Source organism: Pongo pygmaeus, chromosome 1, assembly GCF_028885625.2.
Source record: "Pongo pygmaeus isolate AG05252 chromosome 1, NHGRI_mPonPyg2-v2.0_pri, whole genome shotgun sequence".
In the NCBI taxonomy this organism is placed as follows: Eukaryota; Metazoa; Chordata; class Mammalia; order Primates; family Hominidae; genus Pongo; species Pongo pygmaeus.
Window position 1 is genome coordinate 16,764,398 of NC_072373.2, and position 22,182 is coordinate 16,786,579.

The 22,182-nt window shown below is 40.9% G+C and overlaps 1 protein-coding gene across 13 annotated transcripts in view; it reads left to right on the plus strand.

The window, feature by feature from the left end:
• SIPA1L2 (signal induced proliferation associated 1 like 2) overlaps positions 1–22,182 on the plus strand; it is a 236,308-nt gene that overhangs the window by 105,767 nt on the left and 108,359 nt on the right. For 12 of the 13 annotated variants that reach the window (XM_054483216.2, XM_063671127.1, XM_054483235.2 and 9 more), the window contains one exon: positions 12,071–13,820. In XM_054483216.2, the coding sequence (XP_054339191.1) occupies positions 12,338–13,820 (1,483 nt within the window). In that variant the 5' untranslated portion in view covers positions 12,071–12,337. Of the gene's footprint in view, positions 1–11,295; positions 11,451–12,070; positions 13,821–22,182 lie in introns of those variants that run through there. The other variant, XM_063671114.1, reaches the window with a different exon arrangement.

A 22,182-nucleotide genomic window follows, 5' to 3' on the forward strand; every position in this document is an offset into this window, starting at 1 on the left:
TCAGGTAAAGATCTTTAGTGTTGTGAAATTCTTAAAAATAATCAAGCCAAATTAATTAGTGGGCATCTGCAGTTAAAAGTGGTTTAAGTTTCCTTTTCATATTTAGCACTCAGTTCATACTTGAAACATTCCGAATCCAGTATGTTTAAAGAAGAGTCTTCCCCTCAGTGCCCTGGAGTTTGCTCCCTGTGCCTAGTGAATTGAAATGGTATCCCTCTGGAGGCAAAACCTTCTAAAGAAGTACATTATGGGAAAACATTTCTTGAGGATTCATCCTAGCATTACTGCTGGATTTGAGTTTCCAGGAAACTTTGTTTTCTGAAGAATCGAATGAGCTAGCCAACAAAGCTGGGACAATTATGAGTCAAACCAGACAATTAAAAAGTATGGAGCCCCATCTGCTCCTGTCCTCTTTTCTGCTTTTTAATTTAATGACCTTGAAAGTTGTACCACAAAGTTTCTTGTTTTACTTCAGGACAAGCTTATTGCTGCAGAGGGACATAGAATTTGGACTTGACACAGTGGAGCCAGTATTTTTAATATTTTTTTTCACCCACCAGATCATTGTGCTGGCCTGTCCTTGTGGGATTGCTTTATTTCGGTGACAGTTCCTGAGTAGTTGGACTGACACTCTGGTACTTTGTCTTTATTCTATCAGGCCCCCAAGAAGATGGCAGTATGGGAAGCTTTGGGGAGGCCCCCTCAGAAGAGGACTGTACTGACCCCTCAGCAGGACACTTCAGTCTGGGAGGGAAGAGTCCTTGGGCACAGTCTTGATGTGGGCAGGGACATCTGCAGTGAGAGGATCCACAGCCCTGGGCTCCCTGTCTCAGATACCGGTCAGGGGGGCACAGTCTCAGATGAGTGACTTGCTGCCTAGGCCCACCTTGGAGAATCAGTCTAAGTTTAGGGTTATCAACTCAGGGCAGGGCATGTGTCACAGGCCTACGGTATATAGATTCTGGAGTTGGAAGAACTCTCAAGCAGTGGCTTACGGCAGGGGCCCATGGCCTGTTAGGAACCGGGCTGCACAGAAGGAGGTGAGCAACAGGCGAGCATTACTGCCTGAGCTCTGCCTCCTGTCAGATCAGCTGCAGCATTAGATTCTCATAGGAGCACAAACCCTACTGTGAACTGCACATACATTTAGGTTGAGCACTCTAATGTCTCATGATCTGAAGTGGAACAGTTTCATCCCAACCCACCCACACTACCCACCCCACTCCAGGCTGTGAAAAAATTGTCTTCCACGAAAACAGTTCCTGGTGCCAAAAGTGTTGGGGACCGCAGGGTTAGAGGATCCCATGAGAGGTGTACACACCATCTGGCATGCTTTTTGAGGAGTTAGACTCAGATGCTGCCAGGCACCAGGGTCCCAGGTAGGATGACAGATACAGGCCTGGGGAGGCCGGGTCTGTGTTTTCCTGCAGCACAGTCCACTTTAACTGGCGTTCAGTATTGGCACTACAGGGACTAGGAGAGTCTTAGGCACTTCTCAGAGAGGTTAGGAAGTGGAATATTGGTCTAGAACCTAAGGACAACCTTTTAATTGATTTCCTCAGTTGCAGTTTTGCCAGCAGCTTGGTCTGTCCCACTTCTCAATTTGCCTTCCTCTCTCGGCTCCTCAAAGCTGTTTTTAATTGGGCACAAGTTATTCCTCAGTGAGATGGAAAGAACACTAGCTAAGGACTGGACATACGCACAGGAGTAAATTGCTCCACCCTGCCTATCCAGGCATCTGCTTGCTCAGGTGTCAGGTGGTGATTAGATTCATAGTTTGCATCTGTGGTGTTAAATTTTCTGGAGTACTTATGTGTGCTTCCTCACTTGTCCCACAACATTTATCTAAGTGTGCTAAGCAGACGTTATTCCCATTGTGCAGATGAAACTGAAGTAAGTGGCCTGCTGAGGGTCCCAGCGTCAGTTGTGTCTCCAGAAGTGTGATGCAAAGCTCTTAATTCTTAATCTTTTGTACCATCTACCGCATGAGCAGCCTTGCAGTGCACCAAGCGTCTCGTGGGGCGTAAGGCCTGTGAAAATATATTTGAGTATAAAATATTATTGGCCGGGTGTGGTGACTCATGCCTGTAATCCCAGCACTTTGGGAAGCCAAGGAGGGCGGATTGCCTGAGGTCAGAAGTTCCACACCAGTCTGGCCAACATGGTGAAACCCTGTCTCTACTAGAAATACAAAAAAAAAAAAAAAAAATTTGCCAGGCTTGGTGGTGGGTGCCTGTAATCCCAGCTATTCAGGAGGCTGAGTCAGAGGAATTGCTTGAACCAGGGAGGTGGAGGTTGCAGTGAGCCGAGATTGTGCCACTGCACTCCAGCCTGGGCAACAGAGCAAGACTCCGTCTCAAAAAAAAAAAAAAAAAAAGCTATTATTATTCTAACAAAAGTAATTTCTGTTGCGTGGGAATAAAGGGCAGTATTTTTGTAAATACCTGCCATAAAAAAAACATTAAATTAATCAACAGTAGGTATTGTTCATTCAATATTAATATCCATTTTCTTCTTTATCTTACTGTGGGACTTTAAAAGGGAGAAGAAGAAGCTAACAGTCCTCTTTTTATACAAGGAAAAATATATGTTCTGTGTGATTTAAACATCCATTGGTTTTATGAAGGATTTAAAAAAATATTTGTTATATTTATTGAATTTAAAGTTTATTTGTATATACGTAAGTTAGCATACATATACAGTTACGTAATTTGGACACATTAGAAAAATACAAGAAAGAAAGCAGAAAGCATGCATAAGGCTATTTATAAGAGCTAACCATTATCTTAATATGGGGGTGTTTCTTTCCTGTATTTTTATGTATATAGATTTTTAACATACTTTGTTTTATGCTTTATATAAAGCTTTCTGTATATGGCTGTTTACACATAATATTATATTATAAATCCTCAAGTTGATGCATATTCTTAAAAAATTGGGATTGTGCAGTATTTTATTTTATATATGTACTATGTTTATCCCTGACCACTGACTATTAAGACTGTTTCCGATTTTTCATTCCTGTAGTTTTGGATGAATATTTTTCTATGCAAGTTTTTTATTATTATAAGTCTCTTATTTTCTTGGGTAGATTTTTCAGATGTAGAATATTGAGCCAAATGATTTGAACAGTTTTATAGGACTTAATATATATTACCTTATTGATGTTCAAAGAGTGCTGCCAGTTTGCATCTGTCTGTAGCATGTGGGATATGCATCCCCCAGACCCTCACCGGCATGGGAGTGTGTTTGTGTGTGTGTGACATGCATGTGTGACACACTCATGGACTTTTGTAACTTGCTTGGTCAGAAGTGGTATACTATTGTTTTAACTTCACCTCTACTATGACTCATTATTCATGTGCATGTCTTACCCAGCTAAGCTTCCTGAGGATTAGGAAGCTCTTTCATTCATCTTTCATCCTCCTCCTACCAACAGTATCCAGTACAGTGCCTAGTAGAACTGAATACGTTGATTTACTGAAGTAACGAGGGTTTTTTTATATCAGACAATAAACCACATAAAACTGTTCAGCAAAACTCAGTATCTTATAATTCAAGTAAACATGGGAACAGTGCAAAGATGGCTTTCAGTGTGTGTGAGTAGTGAATGGAGTTTGTTGTGTATTTGCTGCTAAAATTACTGTTTTTAAAAAATCAAATACTAGACTGTTGTATGGATTGGCAGGATTTTCTTTTCATGTCCTTTATGCTAAGTTGAAAGGAAGCATCTTCAGATTTGAAGGCTTTGTGTTTACTTGTTGCATTTTAATAAAGAATACAGTGATGGTACATGCTTTGTACAGTTTTAGTTCAATTTTTAACAATATTGATTGATGTTAGTTTCATTGAACACCGTAATACAGATATTTTGCAAGAGTTTTCACTGTGGGTTCAATGGAAAATAATATCAATGAGAACAGAGTGTTTTTAGGAAGGATTGTGTTTTTTTTAAGGCTCCAGCCTGCCAGTTTTCGTTATAAAATGCTCATGTTCTCTTCTTTGCTACTCACTGTCACTAAACATTCATTTAAAGAACAGGACAGATTATGTTTTATGATTTCTAAATGAAATTAATAAGTACAGTCTATATTGGTTGACATTAAGTAGAAATTCTTTTCTCCTTTTGCTGTGTTTTCCTCAGACACAAATGCCTCTGCTTAAATTATTAATTGGAATGACTGATTTCCTGCTGTGCCATCTGTAATTCAGGGGTCACATTGCTGAAAAGATGTATTAACTAATAACCTCCTGAGAGAAGGAGGTGAGGGCTATCTCTTTTTATCTCTTTCTGATTTAAAAAGATTTAATGGGAAGCAGTCAATACTCACAGCTGTTCTTCTGTCTCCTTCAAAAAACTCCATGATCAAAATTGTCTATTTAACAGAACAGCCCTTTGTTTATTCTATTTTTGACTTACAGAATGATGGGCAGGGCAGCAGTTTACTACCAGAAATTGATTCTTGTTCTTTATTGACATACAGGAAGTTTAAAACTTTACAAAAGCCGTATTCTAATACAGTATAAAGTCTCTCAAATAATTTCAAATGTAAGTTGTAGTTGGGAAGAGAATAGTGCCTTCCTGGAGATTGTTTTGGGCAACTCGCTCAGCTTCTAAAAGCTTTTCTTTGTCTCTTGGAGAATCAGCTTAAACACTGCAGTCAGTTACTGGTTTGTGTTCTCTTATTCTTTGTGTGTAAACAGTGAGCAGTCATCCCATATTTTGTAAACCTGACTGTTTCCTTTACTGTGTTCCTTTGGAATAGTTATGGGTTTCATTCATTTGCTCAATTTCAAATCAGTATGTTTATCAGTAAATATACACTCATATATTACATTTTCAGCTATTTCATGGCTTTGGGTCCCGTTGAATCTTTAGAATAATCCTTTGAAATAGATACAGTTATTCCCACTTTACAGATAGGAAACTGAGGCTCCGAGATTACAGATGGCTTTACCATCATCTCAGCAGCGTGTGGTAGAGCTGGATGCTTGCCGAGGGTCCATATGCCAGGACATGTCTATGTCTTCACCATGCTTAGAGTTTAGAGGAGGATAGCAGCAAATAAGCTGGTATAGAATAGGCTGGTGTAACTTAGAGTAAAAAAGAAAAAAAAAAAAGGCACAATGCTATGGGGGCCAAAAGTAAGATCACTTAGACCCAACCTTAAAGTTTGAAAAGGCTTTTTAAAAACATGATATGTGAACTGAGGTGTGATGGATAACACCTCTTAGCAAGGCAGGAAATAAATACATCTTGAAGAGATGTGGGCAGAGGTAGTGGCATGTACAGAGGATAAGAACATGAAGGTCAACACATGGGAGCACAGAGGGTGGAAATCGAGCAGCTGCACAAGGGGCTGGAACTCACGGACCAAATCATGAGTGGCCTGTGCTGCCTTAAAGCAAGCAGCTTTATTCAGAGGGAAATAAGGAACTGTGGAAGGGTTTCATTATAATCCAGGAGAACTATGATAGTGGTTCTAACTCTGGTTGTGGCAGTCGAGATGGAGAAATTGACATGGATATGAGGAGTATTTGGAAGGTAAAATGGGCAGGATTGAAGGTGGGCTGTGAAAGGAAGGCAGGATGAGCACTGGGTGTTTGGCTTGGGCACCTGAGTGGTTGGTGGTGCCTTTCCCTGAGCCGGGCAGAGGAGGAGCAGATTTGGGTGCAGGGAGGGGTAGGCGGGAGGACCTAGACTATCTTCGTGCAACTTGGAAATGTCGACTGTGAGACATCTTTGGGCTTGTGGATAAGGATTTATGAGTCATCAGCATAGAGATGGCATATGAGACTACGAGGATGGCACAAGGGAATGTATAAAATTAAAAGAGAAGGCAGGCTAGGGTAAACTCTGAAAAAATCAGCATTTAAAGACAACCTGAGGAGGAGGAGGAGCCAGCCAGGAGACCAAAAGAGACAAATGAGAATCAGTGTGCTCCATGCATGTGTTATGATAATGTGTCGACTCAGGACTTTGGAATACTTTGGTCTGCAGTCATTTCAATTTAAATGGATGGATATAGGTTAATGATGATTGTCAACCGAGTGTCAGGCATGACTGGGAGTAGAAGCCGTGACTGTGACAGACCAGGACCCCACTCAGATGGAGTTTACCAAGCTGCTTTACTTAGAGTCACTCAAGAGCTCCATTTAACAAACCTTTGATTGGGCCCTTTCCTTCACTATGAAGTACAAATCAGTGTAAAGGAAACTCATAATATGGGTTTCTTGTGGAGACTAAATCCTTCAGGGTTTCTTTATTGAGGTCCTGCTTTACTCCAATGAAAAAATTCTTAACTACATCAAGGAGATCAGCTTTTCTGGGATATCACTTGAGAAATTCCTCCAAATAGCACGTGGAGTACTTTAAAAATTAGTTGGCCTAACACCAGTGTGAACTTTCCAGCAAGAAAAGATTTTATTGCCCTTCGCAGATCATAGGTTACCCCTATGTTATAAAACCCCGAAGAGGAGAATTCTGCTGGTTTTTATGTTCTCATGTTCAAAAATATTTATCTCTGGTACCACCCCAGTGTTTAATTCAAGATAGATGTTTAAGAACTTATTTTCATGTTCAGATCTATCAAAAACTTACCAGGCAAAAATATTATTGAACTTGTATATCAATTTATTGCCATTATTATTTAATAGTAGATACTCATCAAATTGTCTTACAGCTTTGATTTTCATATTCTACTGTAATAGGAATGTGGGTTAATGGGTTGTTTTATAGCTATTTGGTTATAATTTTACTTAATACCAGGCTTAGTTTTTGGTAAATGCATTTTAGGTGATCAGACCTCAAGTGCGAGCAGCACTTCAGCTCAGTGATTGTCTTCTTGGCAACAGAGAGAGGGTAAAAGTGGGATCAGTTTGTTCTTCCTTTTATTCCCTGTCCTATTATCCATATTAGTATTAGAGCTGTTGGGATACTGGCATGAAAAATAAGCATTTTTTTTTTACTATAGTTATACTTGTATTATAAATCTGCTATATAATTTTAACCATTTTTTCCCTTGAATGGGGCTCGTAATTTGTGCATTTTGTGGTTTTCAATCCATTTGCTACAGCTGCAGTCCTGATAAGTGGCTCAATTATAACTATAATATTGGTCTTAAAGACTCACTGATGTCTCATGGAAAACTTTGAAAAACATCTTATTTAAAGACAATTATGCTTAAATATCAAATGCTCTCCATTTCTTTTCTATCCCTTTAAAATTATTACCAAGACAGTTAGCATGAGAACAGCTCCTTCATGCTCTAAAATTCTTCAGTTTTGGTCGGTGGCCTTCCCTAGCCCTTCCTCACTTGGGGGCACCCCACTACCTGTGGGGTTTCCATCTGGGTTTTTAAAGTGCTTGCAGAGTGTTGGTGATAATTATTTATTTTTACTGGGGAGCAAAAGCTGTAGAATTTCATGAAATGCAAGAATAATTGGAAACTATGGGGAGAGGGTCAGTGCCCCTCACAGTAAAAATTAGCTTAAAGAACAGAAAGAAAACTGTATGTAGACAAAATCTAGAGATCCATTTTAATTAGATCATTCGAAGGCAAACTCTGTCTTCTCACCACCCTCCAGATGGTCAGAATCTAGGTTTAGGAAATTACCTTGAAGAGAGGATATTCATGTTGCTGACAAGGTCACAGGCCTCGTATAGAAGATTAGTCTGTCATCTTTATAAAGTTCTAGGGAAGGTATTAAATGAGTCTCTGATTTTCCTTGATGTTTGTTTTTTCTCAAGCTATACCAGCTTAGAAGTATGAGTCCATTTAACTATTCACTTAGGAAAGCAGTTAGTATCCTTGTGCTTTTAATTAGAATAAGGCAGGAGGGAGCAAGTGGTACCAGTGGCACTCACCATATACATGTACAATGAGGATCCAGTTTATTCTATATCTTTTTAATATTTTGTTTCATAGCACGTTTGCTTTCTAAGGAAAAATACCATGGCCTTTTTGTTTGAGGACTCTGCATTTGCCAGTCTGCAACTCTCATAACTGGTTTTTTACAATCTGTTAGAATGACAAAATGATGTAAAATCACAGAGGGGGAAGGACAGGTGCGATTCACCGCTGCTCACGAAGAAGAAGGCATGTGTGGGCCCTCGCTTCATATGGCTTCTTCTCTAACTCGGACATGAAGCTGAGGTGGCCTTTTGACCAGGTCTTTCGATTGCACGGTTTCCATGTGCCATTCAGTTTTGGAGTGGTACCATTCACGGGCAGGCATCCAGAGCCCCAGGAAGCTGGCTGCATGCCACCTACAGAAAATGGAGCTCTGCAAACAGTCAGCTGCTTAGCCACACTCAAAAGAGGACAGAGACTGGTGGCAGGATTGGCCGTTTTATTACCTACCATGTTTGGGAATGGGCCTTGGGTCTACTAGAGGAAGCTGCCGAGATGCTTAGAAGATGAAGTATGGCATTCTTTTCTTTGTATACAATTAGAAGACATGTCTGTAATCACCTCATTTGGTTGGTACGAAAGTGGGGGTGGGAAGCTCTCTTTTCAGAGCAGAATAGTTGCTGAATTTTGTGTTTACCTGTTGTAAGGATTTGGGTAAATCCCATGGAGCAAATAGTGTCCTGCAAAGTGTTAACAACCATTCATAGGTATTTGACTTTATAATGAGTGGTTTTCTACAAAGTTATATCAAATAAAACTTTTGTGGTTACAATATATTGTACAATATATTCCTATAACCACCAGAATTTTTCATTTAAATATTTTCTAATATAAGGGCTTACTGCCTAGTATATTTGTATAGTAATTTGTTAATTTAATAATATTTATTAAACATCTACCACATACTAGAAACAGCTCCACGCACCGTAGATAAAATGGGGAAGAAAACAAACATAGTCTGGATTCACAGAGCTTTCTCCTGGGGAGAGACACACAGAGAGAAGCAGGAAGTCCTTAGAAGGCATGGAAATGGGTGTTTGGGAAGTAGAGGACACCATGGGAATATGTTGTGGAGTCACCCAGTTGGGGGGAGAGAGATGATCATGAATGGTTGTCAGTTCAGCTCAAGCAGTGGATGCTCCATTTAGAGGGAACAGCTGGGACACAAGCCTGGAGAGTGGGCTGTTTGAAGACTTGAAAGACGCTTGGTATGTCTGGGGCAGGGCGTAGAAAACAAGGGAGGAGGGAGAGAGATTAAACAACCACAGAGTTTCCACAAGCTACAGTAGAGCAAAATCTCAGGGGAGGAGTTGCAAGGAGATGGGATCCAGGCTGCATCCCAGGACCAGTAATTGTGGCCAGGGGATGAGGTATTCTTAACTGGCCACGTGTTAGGTGTGGAGTTAGCCTCACACAAATTAAATGATTCTCCAAAGCAATTCAAGCCACCATTACCAGAAGAAAGGGGAGTGGATTCTAGATAGGAAATATCAGTAGCTGTCCACTAAAGCTGATGTTCTTAGCACAAACAAATTTTCAAAATTCACAACAGAAGGAATATTCTGAGATACCTTTAGGAAAGAATTTCACATGCTCTGAGTTTGCTATAGTTTTCGTCCTTTGTAGTGAACCTAGTGATAAGATTCAGCATAAATTCATCTATTTTTAATTTCGTATATTATTTATATTTTAAAACCTTTATTTGGGATGGGATCTCACTTTGTTGCCCATACTGGGGTGCAGTGGTGCGATCATAGCTCACTGCCACCTCTAATTCCTGGGCTCAAGGGATCTTCCTGCTTCAACCTCCCAAGTAGCTGATACTACAGGTGTGTACTGCCACGCCTGGCTAATTAAAAAAAAAAAATAGGTTTTTGTAGAGACGGGCTCTTGCTATGTTGCCTGTGCTCATCTCAAATTCCTGGGCTCAAGCGATCCTCCTGCCTCAGCTTCTCAAAGTGCTGGCATTATAGGTGTGAGCCATCACACCCAGCTAATCTTTATTTTTTGACTATATATTGGTGTCTTCCATTTTTTCACAAGATATGTGTAATAAATATTTTGTAACTTTAATTTCGTCTGTTAAACATTGAGAAAGCTACAAATGTTAGAGGAATGTGAAAGCTCAGAAGATAGATTTTCCAGTAAGAATCTGAGTCCAGTAAATTACAATAGCTGGTCAGGTTTTCCAGGACTAATTATCATCTTATTCTTGCTAATGCTAGTTTTAATATTTGATAGTTTCTCTGGTTTATTTTGCACATCTGTTAGTTGGTGGCCTAAACTCCCAGCTTCCCTGTGGAGCATGGTGAATAGGTTACAAGTGCGAGGAGATGCCGGTTTGCTCTTCTCTCTGGGTGGTGGGTTGAGCCCAAAGTGGTCAGTCTATTAACTGTGCCTCTAGTCTGAGCATGTTCCTTCTTGACTCCCTTGTGCTGTACAGATACTGGTATTTCAATATATGCCATGACACGGAAAAGAAAGGAAGGTAGGGTTTGTCCTAATTATTTGGATGGCATTTATTTTATAAATAAAAGGATAAAGGAGTTTCAAGGCAACGATTAAAGTGGTTCTTTGCATTTCATGGATGTGTTTGTTAATGTCATTTCTAGTTGGGGACTGGTTATTTACAAGAGTACAACTTTCTAGTGCATTATGCCACAAGTGACCTGTAAAATAAAGGCCCCTGGAAATAGAAAACACTGCATTTTACCCGTATGTTTGTAGACACTTGATCTAATAACTCTTCTCTTTAATTACTAACATTTTTCTTTGAATTTATTCTTTCTTTATTTAGACACAAACATTTTCAGGTGTTACATATTTTCCAAACTCATGACAGGCTGTCTTACTCATTGGCTGAAGAATGAAAGAACCACTTTACCTCCTCTGAACAAAAGCTATAATATAGCCAGTTTTTTTCACCCTTCACCAAAGCATAAGGAATATTAATAACTGTAATTCGGTTTGAAAATGTAAAAATCCCAACTAGCTAAACAGCATAAAAACTCTTTCTAGTGGACTCTTAATGGCTTTGAGATGAGCATGTGGGGATGTCTTAGAATAGCAGATATTTTTCTTACGGTGGCAGTTGCTTTTCCTCTACCATAAAAAAAAAAAAAAAAAAATTTAGTCTAGGGATGATAACGTATTGTCTACTCTCAGAGCTGTTCCATAATGGAAGAAATAAAATGATATTTTAGGATATGGCAAACAAAGTGAAAATGAGTAGCCAGATACTGACATGCACAGAACAGAACAGACACACTATCCCATGGTTTTCAGAAAGATAAGATAAATGACTGCATCTTACCTAATTCTCTTAGAATTATTATGTTTAAAAGGATCAAGGATGACTGAATTATAGTTATTTCCTATACAGTTTAGGCTATTATCAAATCCATTCCTGGAGACTGAAAAACTGACAACTGAGGTACAAGAAAACAACTTCTTACCCAGTATCTCGCTACTGCAATGTATTTGATGTATCAGATACCAGATGCTTGAAGACCTCTTCCTCCTTAAAGGAGGATCTGTGTGAGTTCTAATTTGAGTACAAGTGATCACTATGAAAGCTCTCTTGTTAATGTCTTGTATTGACCCTTTTGCTGTGGGAAATTTTGAGTTTAACTGTTTTGAAAGAAACTAAACTAATAGTACTGAAACCCATTATATACATGACTTGTGCTACTCTTACAGCCAATTCATTCATTGAAATACTTCATGAATCCCTAGTTAAAGCCAGGCTACCTTAATAGTTAATGCTGGTACACAGCTGAAAGGCATGGTTCTTGGCTTGGAGGAACTTGAAGTCAGTAAGTTGGTAAACAGCAATTAGAGATAAGGAAAATTACTCTGTTGGATATAGACGGAGTGCTGTGGGATCACAACATTCTTTGCCTAGATGCAATTAGGGTGGGAGACATCCTAGGAAAGTTTCTCAGATGAGTTAATACCTGATTGTATGGTGTGAATTTTATCTAGCTATGTAGAGAAGGAAGATGGTGTTCCAGGGAGGAGTGTTACGAACAGTGCTGTGGATCATGAAACTTCGTGGGCAGAAGCAGAGGGGAAAGACAGATACGAAATTTATCATAGAATGTGTTCAACTTGAAGCATATTAATTGCTAATGGCTACTTCCTATCTTTTAATTCAGGTGAAGGAAATACTCATGACCAACCAGATGTCTTAAGGAATGCTTTTGAAAAGAGCAGAGGCGTACAACATTATTACAACAGAGAAGCAAGTTGGCTTTGAAGAAACTGTATTCTGAGGATGTTGTTTGCTTTGGGCTAAAAAAAAGAAAAAATACGACTACAGACAAAGCCTTTATATCTGCAAGTATTATGGCGTGGTCAACAGCAATGTAATTAGATTTACATCAGTCTTCCTGGTGAGACTTGGAGGCTCTTCCTTGGTAGACATGAGTGACCCAAGGCAGTCACAAGAAGAGAAGCACAAGCTAGGCAGAACCTCTTCAAAGTTCAAGGATCCCCCTAGAATCATGCAGTCAGATGATTATTTTGCTCGGAAATTTAAAGCCATTAATGGCAACATGGGACCCACTACTTCTTTAAATGCCTTGAATTCCAATGAGACTGGTGGTGGTGGTCCGGCTAATGGTACCCCAGCTGTGCCCAAGATGGGTGTGAGAGCAAGGGTGTCTGAATGGCCTCCTAAAAAGGACTGTTCCAAGGAGCTAAGCTGCAAGGCACTGTGGGAAAGCCGGTCTCAGACCAGTTATGAAAGCATCACCTCCGTCCTGCAGAATGGGCAGAGTGACCAGAGTGAAGGTCAGCAAGATGAGCAGCTCGATCTGGACTTCGTGGAGGCCAAGTACACAATCGGAGACATCTTTGTCCATTCCCCCCAAAGAGAACTTCACCCCATAAGACAGAGGAGCAATAGCGATGTCACTATCAGTGACATTGATGCCGAAGATGTCTTAGACCAAAATGCAGTCAACCCCAACACCGGGGCTGCCCTGCACAGGGAATATGGAAGTACTTCATCCATCGACAGGCAAGGCTTATCTGGTGAAAACTTTTTTGCTATGCTCAGAGGGTACCGAGTAGAAAATTATGACCACAAAGCAATGGTCCCTTTTGGGTTCCCTGAATTTTTCCGCTGTGACCCTGCAATCTCTCCGAGCCTTCATGCAGCAGCACAGATTTCTAGGGGAGAATTTGTCCGCATCTCAGGATTAGACTACGTGGACAGTGCCCTCCTGATGGGGAGAGACAGGGACAAGCCTTTCAAACGGAGGTTGAAATCAGAGTCGGTGGAAACATCTCTCTTCCGAAAGCTTCGAACTGTTAAAAGTGAGCACGAAACTTTCAAGTTCACATCTGAGCTGGAGGAGAGCCGACTGGAGAGGGGCATTCGCCCTTGGAATTGTCAGCGATGTTTTGCACATTATGATGTCCAGAGCATTTTGTTTAATATCAACGAAGCCATGGCTACGAGGGCTAATGTGGGGAAAAGGAAAAACATAACCACTGGGGCTTCTGCAGCATCCCAGACTCAGATGCCCACAGGCCAGACAGGCAACTGTGAGTCCCCTTTAGGGAGCAAGGAGGACCTCAACTCCAAAGAAAACCTGGATGCCGATGAGGGTGATGGGAAAAGTAACGACCTCGTCCTTAGTTGTCCTTACTTTAGAAATGAGACTGGAGGGGAAGGCGACAGGCGGATTGCGCTCTCTCGGGCCAACTCATCCTCTTTCAGTTCTGGGGAAAGCTGCTCTTTTGAATCGTCTCTCAGCTCTCACTGCACAAATGCAGGTGTCTCGGTCTTGGAAGTGCCCAGAGAAAACCAGCCCATTCACAGGGAGAAAGTGAAGCGCTACATCATAGAACACATTGACCTTGGGGCCTATTATTACCGCAAATTCTTCTATGGGAAAGGTAAGGAAGAGCCCTGGGCGTTTGCATGTGTCTCGGGAGTAGTTTTTTAAGAACCAGTTACAATATTTTGCTTTGTGTTGGAGCACCTTCCTCAGAGTGTCCAAGGCTTTAGTCCACTGGGCCTGACCTTGTTCTCCATCGTGGTCCCTCCATAGCTTCCAGGCTAATTTTTTCTTTAGAAAACTGCAATTCTATGCCTTTGTTGATGGGTAGTCCTCAATGTGTAAATGCCCTTTTGGTTTCTCTTTCTGTCATTCTTTGCCAATTTGTGATCATCACAAATTCAGACTTGATTTAGATTTCATCCCTTGTAAGAAGTCTTCCCTGATTAATTCTGTCCTCCTCCTATTCCTCTGAATAATCTCTTACGCTGCTTACAGTGGAAAATTCTGTTTCCCTCACCTCTCTAATCTTTCTGTACTTTGCTTCTCCAGCATTGCTGTATGTGTTGGACATGTTAAATCTTTGTTGAAAGAATGCCTGAATTACCACAACAGACAAATTTTGTTTTCATGTAGTTCTATAGATGGGCTTAAATGTTAAGACACAAGTGATAAATTATTTAATGTTATTTCAAATAAATGGTTTTTGCTTTACGTATATCTTCAGGCTTGAAGGATGTGTTCTTCAGAGGTCATGTAGTTGAATCCTCAACCTTTAAATAAGTGTCCCTAATTATCCCAGGGCTAGGAGAATCTTCTCTGATTTAGAGACCTACAGAGAAACAGGTTCCACATGTGTCAGTAACACATGCCGAGGAAAACACTCCGGCACCTCTCACCACCTTCTTATTGGGTGCAGCTGGTGTCCTTCACCCCTTCATTATAGTGCAGCTTACTTTTCAGAGCTATATTTTTCTGTCTTCAGTTTCACCTGTCAGCCCTCTTCCTGCTCCCAGGGATCCAGGGATAACCTCACAGAGTGCCTGAGGAGGCTGAGGGTGGGCCCCGCTACTCTCCTCCTCCTGTTTCTCAGTGCATAAACTATTCTGCTTCTGGTGCAGATAACTGGGAGCTCACTGTACTTTTATTTTTTTATTTATTTTTTTAACTTTAAGTTCTGGGATACATGTTCTGAACGTGCAGGTTTTTTACATAGTTATACATGTGCCATGGTGGTTTGCTGCACCTGTCAACCCATCTTCTAGGTTTTAAGCCCTGAGTGTATTAGGTGTTTGTCCCAAAGCTCTCCCTCCTGCTTATGAGTGAGAACATGCAGTGTTTGGTTTTCTGTTCCTGTGTTAGTTTGCTGAGGATGATGGTTTCCAGCTTCATCCATGTCCCTGCAAAGGACATGAGCTCATTCTTTTTTATGGCTACATAGTATCCATGGTGTATATGTATGGTAGTTTCTTTATCCAGTCTATCATTGATGGGCATTGGGCTTGGTTCCAAGTCTTTGGTATTGTGAATAGTGCTGCAATAAACATATGTGTGCATGTGCCTTTATAGTAGAATGATTTATAATCCTTTGGGTATATACCCAGTAATGGGATTGCTAGATCAAATGGTATTTCTGGTTCTAGATCCTTGAGGAATTGCCACACTGTCTTCCACAATAGCTGAACTAATTTACACTCCCACCAACAGTGTAAAAACGTTCCTGTTTCTCCACATCCTCTCCAGCATCTGTTGTTTTCTGACTTTAATGATCGCCATTCTAATTGGCATGAGATGGTATCTCATTGAGGTTTTGATTTGCATTTCTTTAATGACCAGTGATGATGAGCTTTTTTTCATATGTTTGTTGGCCGCATAAATGTCTTATTTTGAGAAGTGTCTGTTCGTATCCTTCGCCCACTTTTTGATGGGGTTGTTTTGTTCTTGTAAACTTGTTTCAGTTCCTTGTAGATTCTGGATATTACCCCTTTGTCAGATGGATAGATTGCAGAAATTTTCTCCCATTCTGTAGGTTGCCTGTTCCCTCTGATGATGGTTTCTTTTGCTGTGTAGAAGCTCTTTAGTTTAGTTAGATCCCATTTGTCAATTTTGGCTTTTGTTGCCATTGCTTTTGCTGTTTTAGTCATGAAGTCTTTGCCCATGCCTATGTCCTGAATGGTATTGCCTAGGTTTTCTTCTAGGATTTTTATGGTTTTAGATTTTAATTTCATCAATACTGGTTTCTGTCTTGAGAATATTTGTGTAATTTTTGACTGTAGTTTGTTTTATTGGAGTGGGTTGGAGAGGGTGGGTAACACAGACCTTATGAGGTCACTCTGTCCACTTCAGTCCCTTATAATGTTAAACCACTGTGAAGCCTTTCTATTACTTTTTCTCATGGAGTATAGGCTTAAAAGAATTCGTCTGCCAGATAAATTGTGATTATTAATAATCCCCCCTCCTGTTTTTGCATCAATCCAGACTTAGCATGTCTTTCATAGTCACATTATGACAACATGTAAATCAGAGAAACGATATGATGCAATAAAGCTAAATAAACAGATATTTACACTGCATCTGGGCACTTAGTGTGAATTGTCTCTCTGTCCTCATACTGATGACATAATAGGACTGAAATAATTTTGTCAACAGATCCTGGTCCCCTGTTGTGTCTCCTTTCCTCTCCTCCACCCTGAATTTCGGTCTTAGCTTCAGGTGTGCCTCAAGTGTTAACACCATGAGTTACTTCCTTCCAGCCAGTGGAATCAAAGAATCTTGGATCTGCTTTTTTGTCTCTGCTGTGAAAATAACTCATAACCCTCATGCCTGTGTTCATGCAGAGGTATCACATTATATCACACTGCTCAAGGATGCTCTCTAGGTGGAAGTTAGTTATTTTTGGAAAGGGATATGGAGAGATAGGCTTCCTAATTAACGTTATTTTTATTGATGAAGCCATGGCTGCCAATTCTTAATAAAATAAAGTCTGTTAGATTTATTATGCCCTGAAATCCCCAGGTAATTAGTCATTCTAGCTAGCTGAGTTTTGTAAATAGTTTGTGATTCAGACTTTGAAATACTAGAACATAAAATTATATATATGTTCATATTTATGCCAAGACTTAGTGCCAGCATCTCATTCATATGCTATTGCACATCCTAAGTGTAAGTGGAATGAAAAACTGTTGTTTTCTGCACCCAGGTCACCACCATTTGATTCATTAATGTCCCCAGGGTCTGTTCCCTGAGATGATTTCAGGTTGCTAGATTCTGTTAGTTTTCTTGACTGGTACTTGTAGTTTTTCTCTTGAATTCTAAACTGTCACTTCTTGGTAGTTTTAAAGACTCCTCTGCAAGTGATTTATTTCCTCCACCTTTTCTGATGAGCTACTTAGTGTTTTCAAGAGCATTGCAAATGACATCATCAAACTCCTTAGGTTTGAATGTGAAATAAATAAGCTCCAAAGAAGAATCTGAGTGTAGACACCCTGTCAGTGAATTGTGGGTGGATGTATGCTTATCGTTTGGCATTTTGGTGCTGTTGGGCACACTCTCGGGTTCTGAGCTTTGGTGTGGATTCATAAACGAGTCAGAAAGCGGAATTCTAGACTACAGTCACGCATCAGTTAACAACGGGGATATGGTCTGAGAAATGTGTTATTTCGTCATTATGTGAACATCATACAGTGTACTTACACAAACCTAGATGATATATATTTTTATTCATATATATATATTTTTTCATATGGAAAACCAAATGTCCCAGCACCATTACTGAATATCAGACATTTCCACTTATTCATCTGCACTGCCAATATCAAGTGCCATGCATCAGATTTCTATATATGCTCCATCATGATTTCATGGGCCCACCATCATGTATGTGGTCCATTGTTGACCGAAATATCCCTATGCGCGGTACATGACTATGCTTTGCAAAGCCCACAAAATGAGGGAGTGGGGAGGCAATCCCTGAGGTCACTTTGTCTTCAGTGTTCTGTGATTCTGTGCTGTGGAAGGTGCTGTTGTGCCAGCAGATGGGCTCAGGGGCTGGGGAAGGAGCGACCACCAGGAGCGAGAAGAAGGCCGAGCCCCGGCTGCTCTGTTCTCTCTCCAGCGCAGCTTTGAACTGTGTCCTGCCTCCTTCTATATTTAGCTCTTCCCCTGTGGTCCAGTGTGACTTCAAAGTGAAATTGGCTACAATGGCATCTGCCCCTGCTCTTGCTGGTCTCTTGCTGAGCCATTAAGGACTCCAGGCAGAGGCAGCAGCCCAGATTCTTAAGTGAAAAGTACAGTGAGGTGGAGGCCTCCTGTGGTGTGGGAGTAGATTCCCATTCCCGCTTCAGCCACTGGACACAGCTGTGCAAGACCCTTCTGTCTGCAAACATCACGAGTTGGGTGAGCTTCATTGTATTTAAAAACAGAGGGCCTGGGCAGACTGGCACAGATAACGATGTTTTTGAGATAGCTTTTTTCTTTCCCTTTTTTGCTTTTCCCTTCTCTCAAGGATTTTCTCTTTGGAAACTGGCTTTCAGGGATCTATCTTTCGATACTTTCCAGAGTGCTTTTATTTTGTTCTGTGCTTCAGGGTTCTGTGTAAAACTTCATTTTCAAGAGAATTAACTGGCTCCCAATCACTGGCAAATGTTTAAAGTGCGAAACTTTAATAATGCGATTTCTTCTTTATTGGGTGGTTAATGTGAAATGTCTCTTGATGCTGAGGTGTATTTCTATGACACATCATCACTGAAAGGCTGTTGAATAACTTTGTAAAAGGATTTCTGCAGGGGAGTGGCAGGACACAGGAAACTGTGTGACGACATAGCTTGCCCAGGCAAATCCATCTGTAGCTTTCAGTGAAATAGCTTTTTTTTTTTTTTGAAGACTGAGTCTTGCTCTGTTGCCCAGGCTGGCGTGCAGTGGCGCAATCTCGGCTCACTGCAACCTCTGCCTCCCGGGTTCAAGCAATTCTCCTGCCTCAGCCTCCCGAGTGGCTGGGATTACAGACATGTGCCACCATGCCCGGTTAATTTGTGTATTTTTGGTAGAGATGGGGTTTCGCCATGTTGGCCAGGCTTGTCTCAAACTCCTGTCTTTAGGCGATCCACCCACCTCGGCCTCCCAGAGTGCTGGGATTACAGGCGTGAGCCACTGCACCTGGCCGAAACAGCTTTTTTAAAAGCAGCGAGGATAGTAGCAAGTAGAATGAATGCTCAGTAAGTCCCTTCCTTTCACTGGCGATGACCATGAAGACACATTGGTGCCATTTGTCACACTACTGTTTCTCTGATGGGACTCATCGTGAATGTGCCATTTGCTGCTGCTTTGAGCTTTCCATTTGTGAAACAGGCCGTGACAAAGGGTCCCTTAGATAGGGATTCTAGTTGTGCTTGACCACGGTCAGTCATGTGAGCATCAGTGAGTCTGGTTTCCATTGTAGCAGAGCAGCAGGCTTTGCCTCCTTCTGGACCTGCTTGGCACCAACAGTGGGGCTAGCGCTGGAACTGTGTGGCAGAGCCCAGACACTGTGTGTTGACACGTGAGGGTTCCCGCTTAGTGACGAAATCCTTCTTAAGAAGTTGTGCACCTAGTGGGCTACTCAGGAGTTCTAAAACGGTTCTGTGCCCTACTTTATGCCACCCAGACCAGAATAGTTCTAGGAGGCAAAGTGAGTAACATTTGGTTTAAAGAGAGGTTAAAACCAGATGGGAGGATGAAGCTGGGCCTCCGTGGTGACTCAGGAGTGAAGTGAAAAGTGGCTAAATCATTGTCTGAGCCTTTGGGAACATTGTTTTGCTAGAGCCATTCCGCTGGCACAGGAATGCATGTTCCTCTGAATGTAGTGGGGGAAAATGTGGAATAAGATTGACAAATCTGTATCTTTTTTTTCATTTAGAATTTTTAAATGGTATATAAATGTCATGTGATGGTTACAGGAAAATAAGAAAATGTAGAGAAGCAAGAAATAAAGTCTCCCCAGATTCATCAGCTATAGTCACCATTAACATTTCGTCATTATCCTTGAAGGCTTTTCTGATGCAAATAAATTTATGTAAATGGAGCTTACTCCTGCTATTACTGTGGAACTTGTTTTTGATGATCATCCTTCCATGTCATTATGTATAGAACTGCATCTGCATTTTAAGAGCCTTTATCAATTATCGTTATCTGCACTGAATGCATGAGGAGATGCCAGGTATTTGCCAGCCATGATCTGGGCAGATAAGTTAATGACTGTGTTTGCTTTACTTGAGAGAAAAACTTATCAGCTTGATAGAAGCAGAGTAATAGGGGAAGATGCATTATTTCCTGCCCTCTTGTAGATGCAATACATCTACAAAACAACTTACCAAATACATTAGTGAATGTCCATTTTTGTAAAGAAATCTTTACTTGAAAAAGTAATTTATCATTATAAGAGTTTAAGTCAGTGTCCCACCACCTTCCCACTTGGATGTGGGCTGCATTTAGTGACTCACCTTGCCAAAGGTATCGTATGGAAAGACAGAGACAAATAACTTTACAATGGAGTAGCCTGGCAAATACTACCTCCCTAGGTCACCAGGGTCACCATCAACAGTGGTAAGTCCTGTCGGTAGCTTGTACCCCGGGTATGAATGACTCTTCTTCAGGCTTCCTCTCCAAACCTATAATCCCAGTACAATTAGGGGAAAACATTAGAAAAATTCCAAATGAAGGACATTCTGCAAAATCCCTGACTGGTACCCACAGCTGTCCAGGCCATCAAAAGCAGGGAAAGTCTGAGGAAAAAAAAAAAAATCACAGACCGTAAGAGCCTTAGGGGACATGACAGCTAAATAGAGTGTGGTACCCTGGGTGGAATCTTGTACAGAAAAAGGACATTCCATTAAAAACTAAGGAAATCTGAATCAAGTATGGACATTAGTTAATAATATAACAGTATTGATTCATTCATCATAACAAATGTACCAAAATAATGTAAGATGTTAACAACTGGGAAACTGGGAGATGGGTATAAGGGAACTCTGCTATTTACAGCTTTTCTAGAAATCTAAAAGAATTTTAAAATAAAAAGTTAAAAAATTTTACAAATGTAAGTCGTAAGTGCTCATATATTTAAAATTATGATCTATTTCTTTAAGACAAGAAGAAAGAATTTATAAGTAGTTCCTATAAATAACAAACTTAAAGGTTTGTGTTGCTTTATTGAACGACCATAGAATTCTTGTAAGCAGCCAGCTTTACTGTTTCTGGTAACTGCTCTCTTACCTAGCTCTTTGTAAACCCACCCTTTCCTCCAGTGCTAATTTTTATCATTAGTATTTTAACTGAAGAATAATCTGTTGTATGTAAATCCTCCTAAATGAACAAATAGATTCTTCTAGAATTTGTATAATAACCCTCTTACCTCTCTTGATACCAGTTTAACCGTTTTTTGGCTGGGGAATTATCTTTCTGCCATTAGGTAAAAGCGTCCATCCATTTTAATTATAGTTGGAGGTCAACTCTTGGTAAATAGAGGCCTGTGAATGGCGGGCAAATGACATCACTTAAGGCAGAGTGCACACCGAGGTTCACATCCCAACTCAATTTGGGGCAAATCCTTGAACTACTTTGTGCCCTAGTCAATCATCTGTAAAATGGGATGATGATAATACAAATCCCCCCTGTAAAGGGCTTAGAGCAGTGCTTATCAATAGCATGCCCCCCTGCTTCCCAGGGTTACTTAAATAAATGTGTAAGACTTTTCCCTCTAAAAAGAAACTATTGTTCACACAACTGCTACAGGCTTTAAAGGGCAATACTTTCTTTTAGTGGTTCAAAGATGAAGAGAGAAACAAGTAGAACCATATGGCAGAGAGGGCTGGGGAAAGGTGTCTGGTGAAGTCCATCACCCCATTCCAAACACACTCACTTAAGTGTCACTAATGTGACAGTTGTAGGCGGGCCTACACCTTTACATATCAAATGAACTTCACTGCTGAGTGATGCATGGCTGCATTTGCTTTGAATTTCATGCCTGGTGGCTGTTTTTTCCTTCTGATTTTATACAGTCATTGACGAAAATTAATAGGGAGTTGGACACTATTAAATTCATACGGGTGAACAGAGTGCCATCTAACAATAGTACTATTCTAAGGTACACATTCCTCCCTCTGAAGACGTAATCGACTGAGTTCTTCACCTCTCTTCCTGGCCAGTATTGCCTCCCCAAACAGAGGTCCTATCAAGTCCCATGGGGGCCCTTAACGGGGAAGAATTGCCCAGATACACATGAGATTCAGCACCAAGGGCTATGGTCACATGGGCTCCATGTGGCTGTCGGTGGAAAACACCGGGGCTTTCTCTCTTGCAGAGGTGCCGTATCTGGACAGTCACAGTTCCCATACACCACAGTGCTGTAGGAACCTGCAAAAGGGCTGTATGCTATTTCAAAACCTACTGACCCTCTAGCCCCAAAAAGTCTTCAGTCAGTTACTGGGGAAGAAGAACGAATGCCC